This window comes from Podarcis melisellensis (assembly GCF_964234715.1).
Source record: "Podarcis melisellensis genome assembly, chromosome: 5".
NCBI classification, from domain to species: domain Eukaryota; kingdom Metazoa; phylum Chordata; class Lepidosauria; order Squamata; family Lacertidae; genus Podarcis; species Podarcis melisellensis.
Window position 1 is genome coordinate 53,007,851 of NC_138537.1, and position 24,624 is coordinate 53,032,474.

Sequence of the window (24,624 nt, forward strand, 5' to 3'; positions counted from 1 at the left end):
ATTATTTTTCACTTTCAGATGTGATCTTTCTCCACCTCCCAAATTCCTTTGTTGTACAGCCAGACTGCAGGGTTTTCACATCTCTTCAATGTATCTGGCCAGGTAAACAATCCGAGGTATTTATTGTACTTTCTGAAGTTCATTGTCACTATGTGTGATTATGTAAAATGTTATGGAAACTAATTGTTCTATTTATCCCTGGTCTAGAATGTAGGGCCAAGGTTGCCTGGAAACGAACATCCTGTGGTTCTAATGGGAAACCACTACCATTAGTTAATTGGATTTATGATGTCAGCATTCTCATATTGCTAGCTAGTCTTGGGGTGTGGGAGGGAAAGTAGCTTGTTTGTTCTAGAGATGGAATCAAGCGTGCTTTCTCACTAAAGCAGACAGGAAAGGCATGGTCTTCACTAAAGAGCTGCAGCTGTTTTCCTGAGTCAGAGCCATCATGGCTCCTTGCCCAAAATCTGGGCCAGGCAGTATGGAGTGTGCTGCGTGACATGGATTTATGAACTTTTCGCAATGCAGGAACATAAACATTGCCTTGCTGGGTAAGACCCGTGCTCAGCGACTTACCTCCCAGGCTGCCCCGAGGATGATCGAGAGGCAACGACTGTAAATAAATGTGCGCCCTGAAAGCGCCACAGAATAAGAACTGAAAGGTCTGGCGCTTGAAGCGGATACCGGCTTAAGAAAATGTGTTTGGCATTGCAGTATAAAACTAGGAGCGCACTTGTTGCGCGTTAGGATCTTTTGGCCACCCTGCCATACCTTTCAGGATGTGTTCATAAAGCACAGCAAGGGGGCAGCCTTTCCGTGCCTGTTCAGGAACAAACGCGTGGTTAGTTGCTCCGGATCACTGAAGCAACTGGGGAGTTCAACACTACGAGGGGCGCGCGCGCGCGCGCAATGCGTTGGACGACCTGCTTCCAACCTCGGAAGGAGCCCAATTCAATGAATCAGCATGCTCAAGCGAGCGTCGCTCGAAACCGCCGCCCAGCAGGCGGAGCGAAGCCGCCCGCTCGCCTTGGCGAGGAATAGCGCAATGACAGCAGCAGCAGCAGCGAGGGAGAGCGACTCCAGGAGGAGCTCTCGGCCCGGCTACCCGAAGGCGCGAGAGGCGCCCAGAAGTTTCCAGCGGGGCAGCTGCCCTGCGTCTCTCCTCCTCCTCCTCCTCCTGTTTGGCTCGGAGCGGCTATTTCCAGACACTTCCACCCCCTTCGGTGTCCCCTCCCTCCTCGCCATCGAGCGATAAAGGTGCCCAGCCGGCCGGGGCCGCCTCGCTTGACTCTCCAGCGCGTGGCCCAGCGGGCGCCTGCGCTACTCCTCGCTCTCTCTCCGGCGCTTCCAGTCTCTCTCGCGCTCGCTCTCCGTCCGGCGCGCAGCAGCAGCAGCAGCATGAGCGCGGCCGCTCAGCCCCCCGCCATGGTCCACCTGGAGGCCGGCGCGGGCGAGCGGGAGCCCCTGCCTCCGGGCTGGGAGGTGAAGGTGGACCCGCAGACCGGCTGGCCTTTCTTCGTGGATCACAACAGCCGCACCACCACTTGGAACGACCCGAGACTTAGGGGGGACCCGCTGCCCAAGGTGCCGCCCGGTTCTCTTTTCTTCTTTTTGCGCACGGGAACTTGGGAAGAGTTTGGCGAGGGGGGGGATCGGGCGGAGAGGGAGAGGCGCACCCCCCCACCCCATTCAGGGCTGGGGGCTCCCTCTCGACTTTATCGGAGTTAAACCTGAGGGGCGAAGGGTGCGCGCACGGAGAAGGGGGCTGCGCGCACGGAGACCTTTGGCGCCTCGAGTTTTTTCCTTGGAGAGGGTGGGGGACACTCCTTGGGACTTGGCAGAACCGTCCTGGTTGGCGTATAGGTGTCTTCTGTGTAGTGGGGGGGGGAGTGGGACGCCTCTCTCAGGCACCGGGAGAGGGGGCGCTTCTTGGTCTCAGACTGGGGCGTTTATTGTGGGGGGAGAGTCCTTGCTCTCCACGGAACGTGGCGCAGGGCGGCCTGCGTTGTGTGCGTGACTCTGTGTGTCTCGTTCTGCTGTGGTGACTCAGGAAGAATGTTGTTCGGGGCCCTCCGCTCTTTCTTGGCGGTGGAATTGGGAGTTGGTGGGACGGGAGGGGGGTGAGACCGGCCGGGGAGCCGCAGGCAACTGAAGGGCGCCGGGGAGCCTTGCTCAGCTGCAACTCCGGATGGCACCGCTTGAAGGACAGCGGCGGCGCGCTTCCCCGAGGCTCCGGGAGCAATGCAATGCGGGTGGGGGCAGTGCCAGGAAAAGCCTGTCCTCTCTCTCTCTCTCTCCCCCCCCCCCAGTAGATGGCAATGCAGTGAGGCCAGGAGTTGGCTTTTGTCTCTGACGCACTGCAGTCCTTTTTTTGTGCGTTAAATCATTTGATACCTCGGTCCTCGCAGTGTTTATTTAAAGTTGGCTAACTCGGCCTGTTAAAACTTTTGATATACTTCGCCGGGGTGTGCGCCTCAATTACTGAACAGCAGTTATTTTAAAATCCCTTGTATAGGGGATTTCCATTTTTTTCTCCCCCTTTTCTTTTCCTTTATTATTATTATTATTATTTATTTTAAAAAGGGTTGATCATGGGAAGAGTCCCAAATCTGGGAGTATCAGTAGACAGAGACATGTCCTGACAGCCGCAGAAGGATGCACTTTAGAAAAACCCAAACTTTCCCCTCTGAGGTTCTGTCGTATTCATCCTGAGATGTGTAAAATTATGTAAAAAACCAATGTTTTTGTTCCATTGCCATTAATCTGTTGGTTATGCAATGACCAAATGACTTGTCTGAACTAAAAAGTTAATACCATAGTGGAAACAATTGCTGGGTTTTCCTCCTATTCACTTGCAGGTTTTTTCCCCATATGCTTGTTTTAGAGAGTAAAACAGTGATTGGCATACATTGGTATGTGTCATATCTCTTGGAGAAGTCATATTCACAATAGTCAGAAGTACAACTTGCTTAGTTTTGGGGATCTCGTTGAGCATGCCGGAGCAAAGCTCCAAAGTGCCAGTCAAATAGATTTGAGTGATCTCTACTGAACAATGTACTTGGCTTTTGTCCTGAAAACTTCATTGCTTCAGCTGTCAGAGAGAGTTCTTGATGTTCTGGAAGCAGCTTCCAGCTTTACTATTAAAAAGTTGTGCAGTGCCAGTGATGTGAGGGCTTAAAACTAACAGCCACATTAAAGTGAAAACTAACACTCAAACCATTTTACAATTACTGTAGTTTCTTTTAAATTAATTGGGATTTTTAAAGCAAACATTTATAACAGCCTTTTTGATTAAAAAATATTATATCCTTGAAGGCTAAACCAGAGTAAAATAGCTCTCTTTGAAGAACAATTCAAATAACAAATTATATAATTAGTTCATTTAAAATTTTGAAAAAGGTCCCCATAGCTGAATAACATTGCCTAACTAAAAGTCACAAGAAACAGAGGACTTCTCAGCTTTTCAAAAAGAGTGGAGTGTGCTGGATTTCCAGATGTCCACATGTATGAAGTTCCAGAGACATGGAACCAGGCACATGTGAGGAGGGGGCACTTGCCCTGGGCCATGGAGGACTAAGCCAGCGCAGGGCTTCTGCTAGGAAACTGCCAGACATAGGCTGTTGTGTCAGAAATGCCCTGGGCCTCCTAGCCAACTGGAGACTCCTGCCCCGGGCCTCAGACGAGCTCTGCACATGGGACCACCACAAGAAGCCCTACTGTACATGACAACCTCACCAATTTAGGTGGCAGGCGAGGAAGGAGGGACAATATGTGTGCATCTCATCCCTCAAATAGCTTGGACCCAAACTGTTTAGGATATTAATGATTAAAACCAGCACCTTAAATTGGGCCTGGAAGTCAAGCACCCATCAGGATTTTAGCAGCAGCAATCTTTAAAAGCAGCTCCATGTAGAGCGAGTTAAAAGTACTCAATCCTGGACCAGGGCATGGATTCTTGTGGTCAGGTCGAACCTCTCCAGATAGGGCTACAGCTGATAACTCCACTTTGTAAATGCCCTGGGCGAGGGGAGGTCTATGTACATTACCAACTGACACTTGAGTGAAGGAAAACCTTCCTTAGTTAACTTATATTCAGCTTCAGGTAAAGTTTCATTGTATACATTTATTACATTTGTATACCATCCATATAACTAATTTCTTTGTGTGGTTTACAAATACGTTTAAATATACAAGTTAGGGAGGAGAGTTAGAATTCCTCATGGCACAGAGGAATGGTTTTAGTAGACACACTCCTTATAAATGAATACTGAATGTGGTACAATTTCCTTAACCCTACATGGTTATTTTTTTTAAAGGAAACTAGTGCTAACTGCAAAAAGATTCTCTCATACTAGTATTTGAAGTTTATATTTTGCATTCATAGATTCACAATTCCAGTTCTTGTTGAAAGGACCTCCTCTTCCAAATCATAGGCCAGCAGCTTGTTCTGTGCTTGTATCCTGGCCTAATTGTTGATTATATCCTGTTTTGATGGATAGATATAAAAATATTGCCTATACAATTGTTCCTAGTAATGGGCTATATCGTGCACACCAAATTTCAGCTTTCTAAATGGCCTGTAATGATCTTGCTCATGCTGGGGTACAGTTTTCCTTTTTTCTAGGAAGAGACGAGTACTATGTATGCGTCAGATTTCAGCCTTCTAGTGGTCTGAAAGCAGTGATGAGAAGCAGATATATTTCCGCTACTGTATTTTTCTTCAAAAATTCCTCCATTTCCACAAATGGATTGTAAATAGAAGGATAAATAAAAATGAGAACTACACATAATCTGTACAAGATAAATCAATCCTGATTTATTATGGACATAAGAAAATTATATTCTTCACCCCCCCCCCAAAATCTTATAATTGACTGGAAGTATCTTATACATAAGGGCATACAAATTGAGAAGAGTGATGTACAACTGTTCTCTCCCCCCAGCCAAAGCAGCAGAATGTCTTGGACTACATTTGGATCCAATTTCAGGGCTTTGCCTCATTAGAAAATGCCCTACAATTTTGATTCACCATGGATGAATCAGTCAGTGAGGCACAGCCTGTGGAAACAAACTGATTTAACATGGAGACAGACTGCATATGTTTGAACTTAATACAGTATACGTAATGATGGAATTTGAAGTTCTTAAATACAAGCTAATATTTTAGCACGTAGAAGAAAAGTAATTTGTGGATTTTCTCATTCAGACATATCGCATGACACTAAATACAGGTTAGTTTGAAGCTGGAAACAAAAAAAAAGCCATGTCCACCTAGGAATTTTGTACCCAAAAGATTTGGTACTTTGCACCTTTTGGGTAATCGGTACCTTCCAAAAGAAAGTGGTTTAGGTCTTTGTGCAGCCAATAAGATTTCTCTCATCCTGCAGTATGTCATGCAGGAATTGGGTACACTGAATCAGCATAGTCAGGTTCCACCCAAAAACTGTAAAACCCTGGATGGCCATGAATGTCTAATGCCTCTTTTTTATTTTGTGAATTTCAGATTGATTAATATCATAATCATTCACTGTTAATGGGTTGCAGCTGAGAACTCAAAATATATTGCTTGAAAAGGAAACAAAATATTCTTCTTTCCATGATGGAGATTAAACATACTTATGTCAAATTAAACTGTGTAACAAGTGGAGACATGGTGTACAGCATTTCTCGCCTACTGAAGTATCATTTACTGGGGGCCAATGAACTGCTGCTATGTAAAAGCTGGTTGAAAATGTTGCTGCACAGCCGCCGCCCCAGGTGGCGTCTGAAATGTGTAGGAACAGCTAACCACCTGGGTTGACCCTAGCATGTGAAGAATCTCCATGGCAGCACTGCACATTCCTGTCAGCAGTTAGTGCTGGCATGGAGACTCTTCATAATAATGGGGTGATCCACCTCATAAGCTCCTTCTACATGTTCCAAAAGCTTCGTGCAGCCATCCACTGCCGTAGTAGGGTGGCCAATTGAGCAGCCTTTCCATAGCTTTATGAAATGTGTGAATAAATCTTTCGTGTGTTGAGATTCTCAGCCCTCTTTGAGTGTGCTATATGCATTTAATATTACAAATGGAAAGGTCCCCATGCTTTTGCAGGGGTACACAATTGGAAAACAGGAAGGAGAAACTTAATTCCCATAGTATGATTTAAGAAGCCAAGATGCTAGATTGTGGATGATATTCAAAGTGCATAGCCATATCAGTTTAATTAGACTAGCACTTTAATTAGACTAGCAGTGTACTAGGCCAACTTGGATATTTTTGCACTGAAAAAATAAAGGCTTGTGAACAGAAATAGTTGGTGGTTTTTAAAGTGGTTTTGCTATTTCTCTAAAAACAGTGTTTCAGTTATAGACCAAAATGTTAGGAAACGTCGAGTGAATTTTTTTTTTTTAAATGCTTCAGTAGTTATAAGATGCTTTTTACTCTCTTGCAATATTGGGAAATGTTGCTGTACATGAGCTATAAATAAAAGTAGCATTTGCAGTGTTAGGAATACTACTACTGTACTAATGCAGTAGTAGTATACAATCATAAGAACACTTGAAATCTTATTATATCCCACTGATTTTAATGGAACTTGCTTATGTAGCTTATGATTGGTTTCATGGTAGATAAACAAGTGGTAGTTAAAAGTATTTTTCTTCTTACCAGGTTAGAATAAATATTTATACATTTTTTTAGAAGTAGCAAAAATGAAGCACTGACTGGGAAATAATGTTTCATAGGAGAGGAAAGTTGGTAAATATGCCAGCTAAAATAAAAATAAGGGTTTTCTCCCTAGGCTTGATTATTATTATTTAAATGTGTTGATTTAAAGGTGTGCTGTTAATTTATCAACAGAGTAGGCATTAGTGTAAGCCAAAGATATGACAATGGCCTAATATAGTTTTTGGAATTTGCCAGTATGTTGCACACATTCAAATTATGTTGTTTGCAACTGGTAACCTTGATTGGCACTGTGATTTCATGCTTTAAAATAGCAGAGCTAGGAGTAATTTCGCCAGTAAAGTGGCCTCAGATCTTCCAAACATGGCTGCTGTTAGGGCCAAAGTTAGACAGACAGACTGTACGTACATAATAAGATGGGCAGATGGATGCTACTTCATTCTAGATTGCTTCATGACTAATTTTGAAATATATAACCTCCTCACTTGCCATCTTGAGTGTTTAAGTCTGAAACAAGATAGGAAAGAGATTTTGTGAGCCATTTTTCTTTTGGGTCAAATTTACTGACCCAGTAGAGCCGACCAAGTAAAATAATACATTTTTGCTGATGGATCTGACCAATGGGCCATCTTGCCCAGCTTCCAGTTCACATAGTGGCCAACCAGATGCCTATGGGAAGCATTTTCAGATTTTATTTCTAAGCCACAAACGTGGTCTTCTTAAACTGGCAAGTGTGTGTGTTTGTGTGTATGCACGCACATACACATGTATGCATATTTGAATGAGCAAGGAAGTGGCTCCCAGCTTGCCATCTTGGTGAACACTCCTAGGGGGCAAATGGCACATCTTCCAAATCATTATTTGACTTTTTACTCCCTTGAGGTCCTGCCTTTTGAGCCTTAAAGCATGCCACACTTGTCCCCATTTCTGTTTATATACCAGTTTCATGCTTGGGACAAATATGAGTGTTACCTATACTGTACCTAAACAAAAAAATTCCTTCCAGTAGCACCTTAAAGACCAACTAAGTTAAGCTCATACCAAGAACTAACTTAGTTGGTCTTTAAGGTGCTACTGGAAGGAATTTTTTTTGTTTTGACTATGGCAGACCAACACGGCTACCTATCTGTAACTATACTGTACCTGTCCATGTTACTTTTAGGTCATCATTAAGGAGAGCTTAAACCGTCTGTCTGTAGGCTGAAGAGGGTTGGTACAACCAACTGATAAACAAGAATGTTTTATTGGTATATAATATTGTCTGATTGTATAAATACTATAAGAAGAGCCTCCTGATTTTTAGCAAATGATTTTCTACCACATTTCCTTTTACTTATGAAATAGTGCTCCTGCCCAGCTTCTAAGCTACCTTTTCTTCTTTTACCCCTCTTCTGTAATAATTCTGTCTCCAGCTTAAGCCAGCGGTGAAGGACCCTGATTTGTGGACCTATGATTTACACTTGGAAATCTACATAGGTTTGCCTACATTTCTGTGTGTTTATTTTGCATTGTGCATTGCAGTATCCTTATTTTGGCCCACTGAGCATTAAAATCATGTACAGGTTCACTGCTCTGCCTCTGAGGCACATTCGTGCTGTAGCAAATAACTTGCTGGAAACTCTGTCTTCCTCTTCTCCAAGGAAAAGCTCTTTGTACTGCTTGCTTTTAGTCTGTTGAGATGAAGCGATGATGCAAGTTCAATTTATGCAGCATTTATTTCATCACCTTCTGATGGAGCCTGAGCCTAGCATCCATTTATAGGCATGTAGGGTGAATGGTTTTGTATGCTCTAAGGAAGCTAGGGCATTGTTGCCAACGAAGGCCCATCTTGATACACAGGCAAATACTTTATTTTCTGTTATTAAAAACCAAGAAAGAAAACTATCATTAGATGCGTGCAGTTTCTGAATTGCCTCAGGTACTTTCTTTTCTTGCCAGCATGTTTACCAGACACTGCTTCAGGAAAGAACTACAAAGCCCACTTAATTAGCATTAAGTATAAATCATGATATAAAATTGATTTAGATATCAAAAGTAGACAGGTGCATAAATACACTGCATGATGAACCAACAGAGATAATAAATATGAACTAATTTGAAAAATGAGTCAGCTTGGCTTTTTGGAAGTATTCTTGGCAAACAGTAATGAACCCTGGATCTTGTATATGCCAGCACTAAAACGTGAGGATTGAGACAATAGAAATCAAGCACATATCTGCTTGCAAAATAGGTGGTTATATTGTACTTGGATTCAGGAGACCAGAAGTGCCTTGCTCATATTAGGTAAATGAAATGGAAATAATAGCCTGTTAGGTGTTTAAAGTTATATCGGTGTAAAGTGCTTCTATATAACTATGATAAATGAGAGCATAGTAACCTGGCAAGGACGAAAGAGACCAAAAGCAAACCTCACCACCACCAAACCCAAGTTTAATTGAGGCAATTAGCTACTGTCTTTGTGAGAGGATGGTAGAGGGAAGCAGGTGGTGATTCCATCTTTATTCCTGCTTCTGGATCACCTGATAGTTCAATGCGCTTATCCTCTTCCACCTGTTCTTTTGCTCTGACCCATTTGTTTAGATAGACAAAATACTAGCCAGAAAAATGCACATGTTTAGCACATGAGGCAATGGGGTGGAATCAAAATGGGTCCAGAGGCTGGTAGAGTGTTGGGAAGAGAGGGATCAGAAATATTACAACTTTAGAGGTATGTTTGTGCTGTATGTTTTCAGGTCAAATTTCTATCTGAATAGCTTGTACTGAATAGCATCCACTCATTCTGTTCTTGACAGTGCTGCATTATAAAGTTTTACCATAATTCTACTCATGCTGGCAATTGCCCCACCACCTGTCATACACTGTTAACTGACTTGAGCCACAATCCCTTGCACAGTCACCTAGGAATAAGCTCCATTAGACAAAGGGGAACTTGCATCTTTTAAAATGTGCACAGGGTTGTGCTGTGTTAAATGCAGCTCATAGTTCTAGTGTAAACGGAAAATGCACTAAGAGAGCACCAGCAAACTTGGACAAAACAGATCATGAAGACCTGCAAAAGAGGCTACTGTAGGTACACCCTCAAATTAAGATTGTGTTACATATTTTTGAGTAAGCATAGCTCTTCTTCCTCTTGCACATGCTCTCAAATGAAAAACCATGACAATCTCATACCATTGCATCTATTGCAGCTTTTCTACACTAGAGCCAGTGTGGTTTAGTGGTTAAGAGTAGTAGACTTGTAATCTGGTGAACCAGGTTCATGTCTCCGCTCCTCCACATGCAGCTGCTGGGTGACCTTGGGCTAGTCATACTTCTTTGAAGTCTCTCAGCCTCACTCACCTCACAGAGTGTTTGTTGTGAGGGAAGAAGGGGAAGGAGAATGTTAGCCGCTTTGAGACACCTTCGGGTAGTGATGAAGCGGGGTATCAAATCCAAACTCCTCCTCCTCCTCCTCTTCTTCCTTGTAAATTTCAAGATACAGCTAGAATAGATCATAGGAGCATTAGCCTACATAAGGAATGCATGAAAACTGAGCAAGATTTGTTTCACCAGTAGAACTAACTTCCACTCTGCTGTGGAGAAATGCTTGCCAAATCCTCTTGAGGAAATAAAGGCATTATCTAACCTGAACAAACTGCAGGTGTGTAAATATTGTTGTCTTTACCTATTATGTTGTTGTTGTTGTTGTTGAAGGGTCTGGCTTAGGTCACATCCACACTATGTTTTTAAAGCACACTGCTTCCTCTTAAGGATCTTGGGAACTGTAGTCCTAGCAACCTTAATGAACTATAGTTTCCCAATGTTCCATGTGCTTTCAATGTATGGTGTGGAAGTGAGTATGGCTGAGATGCTTTCTGACTGTGCCTTCTTCCTGGGAAGTCATATGAAGGATGTAGCAGCAGACCATTTTTCTTTCCCAGTTGCAAAATTTTGTGCTGACTGCTCCTCCTTCATTTATCCTTTTGGTAACCTCTCAATAGTAGCCATATCCTTTAGACAAAACAGTTCTTGTAATTCCCCTCAAATAAATCTTCTAGCACGATTTGGCTGTCTCTTCCCTGGTTTATAATTAATATTTCCAGCAGGCCTCTCTGCTGAGTGGGAGCAAGCTCCTTCCACAAGTGGCCTGCTGGTAACAATGACCTCTGACCCCTCCTTCTCCCTATGTGTAATAGCGAGGAAGGGCAGTGGGTAAGAGTCACACACACAAGAGAAGGTGGTGTAGAAACCTCCTTGAAATGCACTCTTCTGTCTCCTTCTTGCCTTTGTATATGGCCAATCTTCCTGCCAGCTTGGAAAAGCAAAAGTGGTATTTGTGTGTTTGCGGGTAGCTATCAAAAGGGCATGAGAGAAAGAGAGAGATATATCTTCCATGTGTTCAGTTCTGTTTTTCTACCTTTTTTCTTTTCCCGCCTGTTTCAGTTCAGGAAAAACAAATGGGAGGGAGACAGAAGAGTGCAAGGCTAATAAAGCCCACGGTGGTTTTGAAAGTCAAGAGAGGATGAAAAGTATACAAGGAACAGAATTATCTTCGCACACCCCTTCGCCTCTGTCCTGCCCTCCGAACAAGGAGGAGGGGCTGGCTTGAGCCTGCAGGTCTACCATTTCCCAAACCTTACTGTGTAGCCTATGCACACTTTCAGAACACTTATGGAGGGAGAAGTACACATTAACCCCACCTTCAGTGTCCCTGACCTGTTGGCTCCATCCCTGGTCTTCATTCTTCTTCTTGATTCTTGAAGCAGGAAGGTTGGAAGGGGAAGCCTTCACTGGTTCAGCCAAACACGCTTAGAATTATGCATGGGAATGGAAACCTTATGTGGCCAAGGCTCCCATTCTCATTAAGTATTCAAAGTGAATGAAACTGAATTCTGTTCAAAAATGTGAAGGTTGGGGATGGAGCTGGCAGGTACAGTGGAGGCAGGGCAAGCATGTACAGCCCCATTCCTCCATGGGTTGGAGGCAAAGCCTTGAACCGGGTTTATATCTTCTTTTATGTTGCTGCAGCAGTTGTCTTTCTGGTCAAAGCATGCCTGGTCATGTAATGCCCTACAGAGTGATTTGTGTAAAGCCGTTGATTGGATATCATATAATGCTTCTTAATGTATTGTAAGTGTAGCTGGTACTTAACCTGGTACTTAAGGTGTGTCTGCATTCCTCACTCATGTGCCTTGTAATTTAAGAATCTCTCTCCCTTCACTGCACTGGTGAAGCAAAGCAGAGATAAGATGCTTGGGCCATTCGTATTCATTCTAGATCACTTGGATTTAGCAGATCTAGTTTAGACCCTTTTGATATTTTTGCATTTGATTTATTTAAGGTAGTTTTATCTTAGGTAAAAAGTCCCAGGAAGATTTGCATAATAATTAGAATACAAGTAAAGCAGATGCAGTAATTATAAATATACTGTACAGAAATGGTATCAAGAACTGAAAACCCAGATGAATACAATCACTGGAGGCTACAGTTGTGCCTGAAAGTCCAGGGAAAATAAAAAGATCTTTGCCTGGCACTGAAAGAACACAAAAATCCAGTTTTTGTGATAAGCCCAAGGTATGATAACTTAAAATGTCCCTTCTCCCTTCTCTTCCCCACAATAACATTTCAGTAGACTGAGACTTGCACCAGAAATCCCAAAATATATTTTAATTGCTCCTCCCACAACATGGACAGCAGAATGAAGGTGCATTTTTAGAAAAGATTAAAGATTTCAAACAAACCCTTTCTGGCTAGCACAATTTTAAAACTTTTTAACACTCAATCACTTGTCTTTCTTTATTCCAATTGATTTCTAAGGCCAGATTTGGCTGTAAAGGCTGCTACAGGCAGCTCAGAATTAGGAAGCTTCTCTCCACATGAAAGAACTCTTCTCTCTGAATTGCAGAGTGTGACTCCTACCCAGTGGCGTAGCGTGGGTTGTCAGCACCCGGGGCAAGGCAAGTAATTTGTGCCCCCTAACCCATGGATTTGTGCCCCCTAACTCTAACCCCCAGATGTTGCGCCCGGTGCGGCCGCCCCCCCTGCACCCCCCACGCTACGCCACTGCTCCTACCCCTTCCACTTGCAAGGAACGAGGGTCTCTCCTTTGCAGAACAAGTTGTATTCCCTCCCCTTTACTAACTTTGCTTCTCTGGAACTAGGCATATTTCACGTTCATGTCAACTTTGTTGTTAATATTAAACTGCTTTGAGGGTTTTCTACAATCAAGCAGTGTATAGATTTTATGAAATAAACATTAGTTTTCTGCTCTTTTGCTCACTTAGACTAGCAGCATGGGTAAGAAACAAAAACAAAACTCAATGCAATGCAGAAACAAAAATAATAATAAAATACAAGACCAATAAGCAAGTAAGAATATAGAACATTCTAATTTTCCTAGTTTGTACACCTCTCTGAGATCTTAAGAAAACCTAAGTATAGTAAATGCGGTATAGTAAATGTAAACCACAAAAAATATATTTATAATTAAATTATGTAGTAAGAGTTAAAACAGCAAAGAAAATGAAATGACTGGTTCTAAAGAATATTGGAATATTTTTTATTGCAAAACAATTAGCCCTTGAAGGTCAAATAGGTGAATAGCTCCTGCCTGATAACTGATGGCAAATAAGAATTGCTTCCAGATATGATAAACACAGAAAGTCTTATTGGCTGAAAGAGAGCTGACGCTTCCACTTGTTAAGCTTTCAGTGCACTGATGAATATAGGTCTGTGTGAGCAGCAAGAGGGATAACTTTTGTGGGTAGTAACTATCCGCTCATATGTCTCTTTTCCTAATTTATTCTCATTTTCTGGAATTAATATCTGAAGTTTATCAATCTCGTTTTCTAAAAGCCTTCAGATAGACTCAGACTCTGTGTGCTTGTGGTAGACTTCTCTCTATGTTATGTACTGAAGTTCTCACCCTGGGCCAGCAGGGGGATACTGTAGATAGTTTTCACTCAGGTCCACATATGCAAATAAGGGATCGAAAGTGACGTTCAGTGATTGGATAGTTACAGAAAATGGTTACTGTTGCGTTCTAGTGGAGCTCTATATAAGCAGGCTGGCTGAACCCTTCAGTTCAGTTCTGTTCTGGCCTGTGAATAAGCAAGAGCTGTTTGAAGAATCGCTGTGTCGTCTGATATGTTCACCCACAACTTAACACTCTATACATTCAGGCCTGCTCCAGTTATGCGTAAAATGAAGTAAAAATGCAATTTAAAGCACAAATATATAGCTGAAGGGCCATGAACCTTCCTCCACGTTATCTTGACAGCTACTTGCCATCTGGTTGCTTTCCTTCCAGTATATTTCTGGTATAAGAGCCTGACCCAGGTGGGGTGGGTGGTGGGGAGACTCTGCGAGACACGTGTAGTTTGTCCCTTATTTAATGATATCTACCCTGTGAGCAACAGCAGTACTTGTTATCTGATCTCACACTTGGAGATTCATCTAGAATGCGAGCCCAAAATAGAAAGACCACTGCAGGAAGAGCTTCATTAGAGGTCCGGGGGGATTTCTTGTACAAAGTTCCATTTCCATCCTGTGTAGTGTCTTAGTATCGCATTACAAGCATACTCCAAGCTTTTATCTTCCATTCTCTCTGAATGGTTTTTCGTTTGATCTTCCTACTTGTACTTCCTTTCGCCTTTCCCCCACGCTTTCACTCTCACATTATTGCGGCTGATAAACCCTTGCTTGATATTCAGTATATCCATCTGTATCCACCATCAATAACATTCTTTAAATAGCAATGAAAAGAACAATACCGGCAACGTCTCTGCATCGTTCACTGTTAACTTACGCGTTTTGAATATTTCTGTGCTGCTACCAATTTTGTTGTGGAGGGTGTTGTCCGCCATTATTTGTAAATACACGATGAGGACACTTACCAGGGATGACACAGAAACCTTTACAGGGTTTAAATGAAATTGCGTTTTTCAGATGTCCAGAAGATTAAGCATTTGATGCAAACTTGCCCCTCAGTTTACAAGAATTAAAAGCTGACCCTTAAGTACAAATGATTGTTACAACTCTGGCTTCAATTTATTGAAACGAGTATTTGCAAATTAATACATACACATACATGTGTGTGCACACACTCCAAGCATTTGCAAATCCTAAGCATTTTCACTTTAAGAAAACCTGGAAAGCAGCTGTAATAGCATCCACAGGGGTCATATGATCAGGGCCTGCTTTCCAGCCTCCTCCTGACTTAGCTTCACAGCGTTTAGCATTTCTAGAACCCTTGTTTCTGGCTTCTATCTCAGCGCACAGTTTCTGGGAATCCTAGAACAGTAGAGTTGGAAGTGACCCTGAGGGTTCTTTAGTCCAGTGTTTCCCAACCTTGGGCCTCCAGCTGTTTTTGAACTACAACTCCCACCATCCCTGACTAGCAAGACCAGTGGCAAGGGATGATGGGAATTGTAGTCCAAAAACAGCTGGAGGCCCAAGGTTGGGAAACACTGCTTTAGTCCAACCCCCTGCAATGCAAGAATCTCAACTACAGTATCCTCACAAGGTTTGGTTTCCAGACCCTTTTATCATCTTGCACAGCTTGCCAGTATCCTCCTTAAATTGGGGTGCCCAGAACAGGACCACAGGTGTGGTCTGATTCACTCCTAAGCAGTAGTGGCTAGAGGGGTGGAATTGCTTACCTGGCTTCCCAGTGTGGAAGTTGCTGCCAATAACAGAGGGGTGGTGGGCAGGTTAGCATGGTGTGGGCACAGTTTGCAGTAGCATCAGAATTGCTGCTGTGCCCACACTGCGCTGAAGTCCCTCACACCTCCCCCTGCCCCTCAGTGACATGTGCATTAGGAAGCCACTGTGAGCTATGCTGTCCTGCTGTGCTCCGCTGGCTGAGTTTTTGCCAACAGAACATTTGTGAACAGTCCATGAAATCACAGCACATCAGCCAATGTGGACAATTGCCTTCTTGTCTAGGGCCAATTGCTTTGAAACCAAAGCTTATGTTCCCTTCTACAAAACCCTTTGTGAAATGCCTGAAGAGTGTTTACGCAACTGAATCTTGCATTCATGAAAACCACTATAGAAGTTGGCCTAATAAATGGTAACCCTACCTCTTCTGTTCTGTACAATCCATTCTACATGCTGCTACACGTGCTGTGCGGATCATGGGATTGGACTTAGAGACTCCAGCCCTGACAGAGCAGGAAACCTGTTCCAAGGGATCTACAGTTTTGGCTGGCCTCAGTTGCCAGGCCTAAAATGATGGTTGCCAAGACCTTGGCCCTCTCCTTATCGCTGACCTTGCACTGTGCCTCTGCATGAAATCTGGGGCAATCTCCTGCTCCCCTCTCTCCAAGTTCAGAGTTGGAAAGGAGGAGGCAGAGATTACCCCCTTCCAAAGCACAGAGTAACTGCAGAGATAATTCCCGCAGCCTTCATCAGCTCTGAACGTGGAGCTGAGCAGTGTACTATTTTGCTGCTGCAGCAGTCTCTAGGCTTCCTTTCCAGAGCTAGAGGGAAAGGCTGAGACATGTTTGGGTGCTGGGTGTGACAGGTCTTCCTAGTAGTTGCGCTGTGCTTCTGAGCCTCCCTACCTTGAAACTGGAAAGGAATGTTTGGCTTTCCTTGTCTCACTTGCCCAAGAGAATCTGAACCCTCACCCTGCTCTGGTCTCTTGTGTTTAATCAGCAGTAGGTGCAAGAACTGCTGTCTCAGAATAGGGAAGAGTTGCTAATGTTGTGCACAAGCTGTGTGCAAAAGAGATGGTGGGAATGTGGCAGAGAGATCAGGGAGAACCCTGGCATTTATTCCAGGAACGTTTAGGCTAAATCAAATTATTGGTCCATCTAACTCAGTACTGTCTGTGACCTGACTGGTAGCAGCTTTCCCTTGTTTCTTGTAAGAGTATTTCCCAGCTCTTCCCAGAGATGCTAGGGATTGAATCTGGAACCTGTTGCATGCAAAGCACATGCCTTGTCACTGAGCTGCAGCCTTTACTATGGACCCACAGGTTCTAATACTAGTGCTGCCTTTCACCAGCTAGCAAACAGATACATGGAGTGAATCTGTCAAGGTCTCCACCACATGTCTCATGCAGCATGTTGTGGTAGTTTCCCAGCACAACTCTTTCCATGCTCTGTATCAGCCACTGGAAGGTACAGGATTAGGCTGTAAATTTGATATCTTTTAAAATATCTCAACCCAAAAACCTGCATTAAGTTATTTCAGTAGTTAATGTAATGTCTTAATAAACTAAAGGCAACTTAATAAAGAAGGCAATGGAATAAAAACATAGTTAACAAACAAACAAAGAAACTTTACAACATGCTTTTAATAGTACCTGTGTTAATTGCAATGCATGTTTGAAAATACCTACACTGTAATATATTTTGTCTTAGTACCAACTTGATTTCCTAGAGTTCTTATAATTGTATTAGCAGTTATAGATGCCTTTTCAAGTTAGAATGCAACTAGGCAAAGGAGTTCCCGTGGGCATACAAGAAACGTTCTGGTGTGTAGATCAACACTGCTTATTAACAGCTTGTTCTGAACTGTATAAATCCCAGCTCCTAAATCTGTACCGTGTGATCTGTTTGTTTGCCTAGGAAAACCAATCATCAGCAAATGGTCCATCTCAAAATAGTCCAAACCAGTCCCAAGTCAGAGACGGAAACATGGGATACCCAAAGCTTCGTGCTGGTTACATCCCCATTCCAGTCATACATGAAGGTGCAGAGAACAGACAGCAGCACTATCCTGGCTATCAGCCTAGCATGCGAGCCAAGCCAGAAACCATTCCTCCCACAGCGCGGGCCCCGTCACCTCTAAGAAGAAACTTCGTCCGTTCACAGTCCCCAGCTAGGGGATTTGCAGAAGCTGCCCAAACAGATAAACCTTGTGGACAGACAACAACAGCTGCACCAGTCCAAGTCCCCCTCTCACATAGATCCGAGGTAAGTTGACAGAATTGCTGTGGTATGTTTTGCATTAGAATATTTGCACCGTTTAGGGTTGCAATTATAGTGTGGAGTTGAGTTATAGCTGACACATAATTGGCTTTTCTTCCTTTACTCCCAAATATTACTAATTTTGTATGTGTACTTCGCATATATGCTGTGGTAGTCAACAGATCTTGTCTGTCAGTCCCCCACATCATGTATATAAAAGAAATTTCATACATATAAACATTCAAGGCATCATTATTTTCTTCCATACTGATCAGTTTAGAAGGAGATGCATTTCATGGCAATACCTATTCATTTGATTACTTGTTTCCAGAGAGAACTAGATACTATTGAAAAGGAAGATCATTTGCAAGCTGAATTTCACATATAATTAAATTGCTGGGTATGTAAGCTCTGAACCACTTTGAGCTCCATAAAGTGAAGCTATAGGCATGCTTGCATTCACTAAGTTGGACCAAGCAGTGCAAATCTGTGAGAGTAAAGGTGAGACTGTATCTGTTGCGTTAAGTTTAAAGCTTCTCCTGCAGGAAAGGAAAACAAAAACCTGAAATAAGACTATAAGGGATTTTCAGTTGTGAACGTTTACACATGATTTCTATTTAAAACTATAAAGAAATAACAAATTGGGGTTTGTCTGCACAGTTGCCCATCACTACAAAGCTTTAATCTCCTTTTCGTTACGTTTGACTAAATTTAAAACCAAAAAGTGGTGTTTTGTTGTTGATTTTCTACTGGTAAAATGCAGGAGGGAGCCATAATGCAACATACTGTTCGAAAGGTATAGACAATGCTATGCCAACACTGCATCTGACTCTGGCTGCAGCACAAGCCAGCGATACATTGAAGCTGCCTTCACCCAGCTAGCAAAAGACATCACAGGCAAAGGACCCCTTTTATAGTTTTATGCTGCCCTCAGTTTTTTGCACAAGTAAGAGTGAACAAAGCCACTCAAAATACTTCAGGTTTAAATCCTTCTGATATTTTATTGTATTTAATATGATACCCATACTTTGTTTTGTTTTTGCGTTTAGTTGACCACAATAACATAACCACAAATTAGAGGTGCTGGTTTAGGCTTGTGCAGTATATCCAGAGCCGTGTAGCTTTGTGGTATGTGACCACTCTTGATAGGCCCCCTCAGACACTCAGCAACAGAAGCTCACTCTGCATTTCCTTAAAGCAGTGGAGTCTGCTAAGTTGGATTGCTGCTTGTTAAATCAATCTCACATTTGTTTTGCTAACTGTGACTCATGAGTTTTACAGCTCCAAGATTTCAATTTTCTTAAATTAATTTCCATTTATAATTAACAGAACAATTTAAAGGAAGGAATTAATTTGGTTTTCACATTTCTCCAGCATCCAGACTGGGGCAAGGGAAAAAGTCCAGAGGGAGCTTTCTTCAGATTAAAATATGCTGCCAAGCATGCTTCAACCTGTTGTTCCAGGCATTGTGGAGTGCCTAGTCTAGTGTATAAAACTGCCTAGTCTCTATGCCATATAGCTACTACCACTGCAATATCATAGATCCAGTAACCTCTTTTTTTGGAAAACAAACTTAGGGCTAATATGATATTATAATATGAATAACAATTTTGGTTTGTTTTTTCTCCAGCAGTCACCATCACCTGCACCTTCTGAGTCACCAACCCTTTCCCCTCAGTCACCAGGGAGGCCCAGTTCAGGAAGCCACCAGCTCCCTCGTGGATATATTCCTATCCCTGTTATTCATGAGGGGAATTTTCCAAGGCAACCATTACAAGTCCACCATCAAACACAGAAGACACATTATCCAGCTCAGCAAAGTGATTACCAACCTCACCAACCGGTTTATGGCAAAATTCAGGTTGATGATCTGGATCAGAGGCCACAACGGGCTCAGTCACCAATCAGGGTGTCACAGAGAGGTTCAGCCAGTCGTGAAAGTTCACCAGGCAGAATCCAGTCTCCAACTTCCATAAGAATACAGTCAGTTAGACCTCAGGTAGGTGTGGTGAGCTTATACTCGTCCCTCTTTGATTTCCATTACTATTTATTCTGCTGATTATATTTGGATTGCATTACTCATGCTAGAAATTTGCAAGGTAATCTAAAAGCCAATATCCATTCATTGACACAACTAATCAGCTAATGTATTTGCAGCAGATGAAAAATTATAGCTCCCATATTTTTTTTTAAATGAAACTATCTGGGCTCTGCTATGACCATAATCTTAACTTTTGTCTGTTTAACATAGTTTCCTTACCCAGATCCTGTTAGTTGTGAGAGAAGGGGTCCATAAATTATAGTATACACCGTATTGTGCAACCATTTCCCCTCAGTTGAAGGAACCTCCTAGAGTCTTACTGTTAACGACATTTTACTGACTGTTCATTGGTTTTATCTACAATTCACTTAACTAGCCTTTGAACTTTTTACCCTGTAGGGCATGCATAGGCAAGCTTGGCCCTCCAGATGTTTTGGGACTACAACTCCCATCATCCCTAGCTAACAAGACCAGTGGTCAGGGATGTTGGGAGTTGTAGTCCCAAATCATCTGGAGGGCCAAGTTTGCATATGCCTGCTGTATGCAGTGCTGAGGAGCCTCCGGGTCATGGGCCTGTTTGGCGCAAACCATCCCCACCACCAGACACTATTTGACATCAGGCACTGGACAGGTTACGCTGTAGTTCCAAACCCTTAAGCGTGCTCCTGATCTTTCTTTTTCCAACCATTGGTAGAACTTGGCACTTTTTGAATCTGATACCTTTTTGTGTCATTGTGTGGCAAAAGAAGCAGTCTCCAAATTCAAAAAGCACCTAATTATAAAGTGAAGGGTCAGATTAAGGCTGGAAAGGAAGAACTGGGAGCACCTATAGAATGCACTGCCACTTCTTAACTTGCAGTTACAGCCACAACTTGAATTCAAGTGGGGGGTTTTCAAAATATTGCTTTAAATAAGGCATATTTTGTTCCTCACTATTAGATTCACATATACATACATTTGTCCTTCACACCTTAAAAAACAAAACAAAACTCCACAATTTTCTCCCCCATTCCTGTCTACAGTGGTACCTCAGGTTAAGTACTTAATTCGTTCCCGAGGTCCGTACTTAACCTGAAACTGTTCTTAACCTGAAGCACCACTTTAGCTAATGGGGCCTGCTGCTGCCGCCGCACCGCCAGAGCCCGATTTCTGTTCTCATCCTGAAGCAAAGTTCTTAACCTGAAGCACCATTTCTGGGTTAGCGGAGTGTGTAACCTGAAGCGTATGTAACCTGAGGTACCACTGTATTCATGTCCTGCTATTTTTCTTCATAACTTTTGTATCCATAGATACAGGCTGTGGTCTATTTTGGGGGGATTTGTCAGTATTTTAAAAAATGGGGCACGTTGAATGTAGACTCATATATAGACACATACAACCTATGACTGAACATTTAAATGTCATACATCTGGAAATGCTGAACTCAGTGCTGTCATTGTATTTGAAGCTGAAATCCCATTACTTGTTTTCTTGCTTCCTGTTCACCACCAAATGTTGTTCTCATTCTTCAGGCCTCGCAGCCCCAAGTGGCAACACAAGTGCCAACACAAGCATCGCCACCAACTCTACCACCTGATATCAAATTTGAAAAGAAGACTGGCTCCTCTGGAACAGAAATCCCTGCTGCATTCATCCCCATTCAAGTTAGTCATACAGATACAGATGCTAAGCCAGCTTCACAAAAACCTCCTCCCGCAGCAGAAAATGTGGATAAAAAAGTTCCTTGCCCCCCTAAAGCTGCACCTGTCGAAGAAAAACCTATCCCACAAGAGCCTGAACCGCAGAAGACTGCAGAAGAGTTTCAGAAGCATCCCGGAGTCTTGAAAGTTGAAGCCATTCTGCACAGAGTGCAGGCCCTGGAGCAGGCTGTCGATTCCTTTCAAGGCAAGCAGAATGACAAAAAATACCTAATGATAGAAGAAGATTTGACCAAAATGCTGCTAGCTTTGGACTCTGTGGACCCTGAAGGCCGTGCGGACGTCCGGCAGGTCAGGAGAGACGGTGTAAGAAAAGTTCAGAATATATTGGAAAGACTAGAACAGAAAGCAGATGATGTCCCAGAGCCCGTTGAAGGGGACGGACATCAGCCACCTTTGCCTGAGAATAATCAACTGTCACAGGGGAAAATGGTTGATGATCCTACGATGGCGAACCTTCCCAAGGAGGCAAGTGATGAGAATGCCAAGGAGCAAATCAAAGTAGAAGTGAATCAACCTGGATCTAAGGAAGACGTAGCTGCCAGTCTTGCCAAAGAAACAAATAGACCTGAAAACGTGACTGAACCATAGCCACAGGGGAAAAAATTAAAGTCCTCGGACTGTTTAAGTTAAAGTGTGTGTTAAGTGAAATTTAACTTGCATGCATTTCAGGAGCTTTGCACCAATTGGTTTTTAATAAACATAGCAGCTTGGGACACTGTAAACACTCAGGTGGGGGTGATGTGGGGGCATAAGGAAGAAGAAAAAACATTTAATCTATTTTCTGTATATTGCTCAGAGGATGCGTCTGAAGAATATCTTGTAAAAGAATTGTTTTCACACCACTCTGTGGTAGGGGAAGCAGGGTCAATATCAGCAACTGAAACTTTTTAAAAGGCACTCGGCGGCAGTGGGAGGAGGAAATGTTTTCAATATTAGGCACTTTAAGTAATGATGCCTGGATAGCATGGTAATAAATTGTAGGGATATTTATATGTGTTAAGAACTTCAGTGCTATATTTTAAATGGAAAAAAGAAATAAATAATAACGTAGAAACCTGATGAACCTGTGTGCTTTATAAATGGGCAGCGCTGACAGTATTTACAAACCATTTTGTTACGTATTTCTAAAAATAGATTTCATCCAATACCTTATCCCGGCTTTGGAAATGCCAACTTACACGTGCTTTTGAATTAGTCTGTGAGTTGTCAAGTTTACATGCATTCCATCCAGACCTAGCTGAATTGCCTGAAGGGCCCCCACCTAAGTATTCAGAGTTGCACAGTCAGATGACGACTCCCAGAAAAAATGCAGAGAGAACACAACGTAAGCAACCAGTGCTGCTGTTCACTTCAGGGTAGAGTTGTCAACAATCATCTCAGCTGCACCATATCTAACTTAGAAACTACAAAGCTGGTGCAAGCGAGGAGAAAAGCGCTTTAAGTGCAAAATGACTTGAAACTGTCACAATCCAATTGCAATGTTATTTAAAATTTTGGTTGCAAAATGGGCAAACCATGAGATAAAAGGTACTGACTGGTTCCGCAAGCATCCATTTGTAAGGCTTTGCTTTAACACAAGCAGTTATCATCACATGACAGTTCTTTATATTCTTTCCACACTCTAATTTCTTTATTTGACCCAGGGTTGACATTAAAACAAATAAAGAGAAAAGGGAGAGGTCTTTTGACTAATCGTAGTAACTGGGGACTGGTGTGCATATGTGTACATTAAGTCCCTTTTTCCTACTAGTTAACACTTTCCTGATCACATCCCCCATGACCTATTTTTGACGACTTTTTTGCCCAGCTCAGTTTCAAAATAAGCTCGGGCTGGTGGAAAATAACAATGGAGGTCCTTTGCATGGAAGTATCAGCACTGCAGCAACAGTTGAGCATCTGTACAATTTTCTCTTGTAAGTGTACTCCCATCACACTTAAAAGCTACTTCAGCATACATTGGTATTTGTCAAGGAAATGATGAGTAGTCAAAGGTATGTAGCTCTGTATATGTATGAAAACCTGGAGCAAAATTAGATGGTGTCATATTCTATATCTTGGGCACCTATAGAAGGGCTGCCACCACCTTCCATAACCTGTGATGGAGACAAGTTTATGATGTAATTTCCAATCTGTCGGCTTGGTGGTGGCTGAAAAAGATGGCATGGGCCACTGGATGAGGTTTGCACGGTTCCTTGAATTGCAGTGCAACAGCAACCTGTTACAAATATAGTCACCATTTATGGCTGGTGCACTTGTCCATCCACCGACCTGTCATTTTAGTTTCACTTTGAGAATCAACAAGGTTATAGTCGGAACACTACCCTTTTATTGGCAATATGGCCACCACTCCAATATAAATGTCCCTAAATAGTTTTTGTATGAGCTCACCAGCCGCATACTCCTGCAGATTCAATTTTGGCTGCAGACACACAGCTGACATCAGGCAACAAGAATACTTATTAAATTAGGGGAGTCAGCCACTGTGACTTCCCATATGCAAGATATAAACAGGAACTCTCTTTCTTTCTCCCTTACGCATGCATACAGACACACTTATAATGTCACGCTGGAAGAATTTATCCTGAGTTAGCCAAGATGGCAATCTGAGACCCTTTGCTACAGTCAGTACAACTCGTGTGTGTCTTCAAGCAATCATTCTTTTTCTTCTTTTTAAAAAAGACTTATCTGAAAGAAAGACTCCATTCTTGAAATCAATAAGGTTATTGCTAAAAATTTAATCTGCTGTAATGCAATTGATTGTTTGTAGGTGTTTCTATACTGTCCTTCAAGCATCTTCCCATGGCATTTACATGAACCAATGAGAACAAAAGAGTTAGAATTTAAATATAAACACAATGTAATAATCTAAAAGGCCTGCAAGATCACAAAAGCAAAATGAAGTGCTGAATTCAAGACATTTTTATAGGAAGTTGTTGTTGTTTTATATATTTATTTATACCCCACCATTTTCCCTGACAAGACTCAAGGCAGCTAAAAACATGGGGGGAGGGGAAACAATAATGAAAACCATTTAAATAATTGAAACTATATATAAGATGTATTAAAAACATACAGATAATTGCAATAAAAACAGCACAGCACCGGCTCTTTCACTAAAAGCTCACAAAAGCTTAGAATAAGGTTTTCAGTTGTCAAGTAAGAACAACATGGAAGGAGCGTATAGCCTATAATAAATATTAGCATCATAGCAAACTATTTTTTTTAACAGTAGCATAATTGATTTCAGTAATGGAGTCACTGCCATTATTTCAGATACAAATCCAGTAACTTGGTCACTATTTCTTGACACACACACGGAGA

At 42.4% G+C, this 24,624-nt stretch overlaps 1 protein-coding gene across 3 annotated transcripts; it reads left to right on the top strand.

Annotated features, from left to right (window-relative positions):
- The first annotated feature begins 1,050 nt into the window (after positions 1-1,050).
- Positions 1,051-22,362, top strand: BAG3 (BAG cochaperone 3). Of its 3 annotated transcripts, none has more exons than XM_081912767.1 (4): positions 1,051-1,584; positions 17,221-17,568; positions 19,196-19,561; positions 21,115-22,362. In XM_081912767.1, the coding sequence occupies exons 1-4, from the start codon at positions 1,399-1,401 to the stop codon at positions 21,889-21,891; spliced, it is 1,677 nt and encodes a 558-aa protein (XP_081768893.1). In that variant the 5' UTR covers positions 1,051-1,398; the 3' UTR covers positions 21,892-22,362. The 3 variants fall into 3 exon arrangements, with proteins under 3 accessions (XP_081768893.1, XP_081768892.1, XP_081768894.1); XM_081912766.1 differs by having other exon boundaries at positions 1,052-1,584; positions 19,193-19,561; XM_081912768.1 differs by having other exon boundaries at positions 1,054-1,584; positions 19,193-19,565; positions 21,131-22,362.
- The last annotated feature ends 2,262 nt before the right edge of the window (positions 22,363-24,624 follow it).

What these genes read in the sequence shown, in the direction of transcription:
- BAG3 (XM_081912766.1), top strand. Translation starts at nt 1,399, where the DNA reads ATGAGCGCGGCCGCTCAGCCCCCCGCCATGGTCCACCTGGAGGCCGGC. An exon ending in CCCTCTCACATAGATCCGAG is followed by an intron (nt 17,569 to 19,192) that starts GTAAGTTGACAG and finishes TTTTTTCTCCAG; the next exon opens with CAGTCACCATCACCTGCACC. An exon ending in TACAGTCAGTTAGACCTCAG is followed by an intron (nt 19,562 to 21,114) that starts GTAGGTGTGGTG and finishes CTCATTCTTCAG; the next exon opens with GCCTCGCAGCCCCAAGTGGC.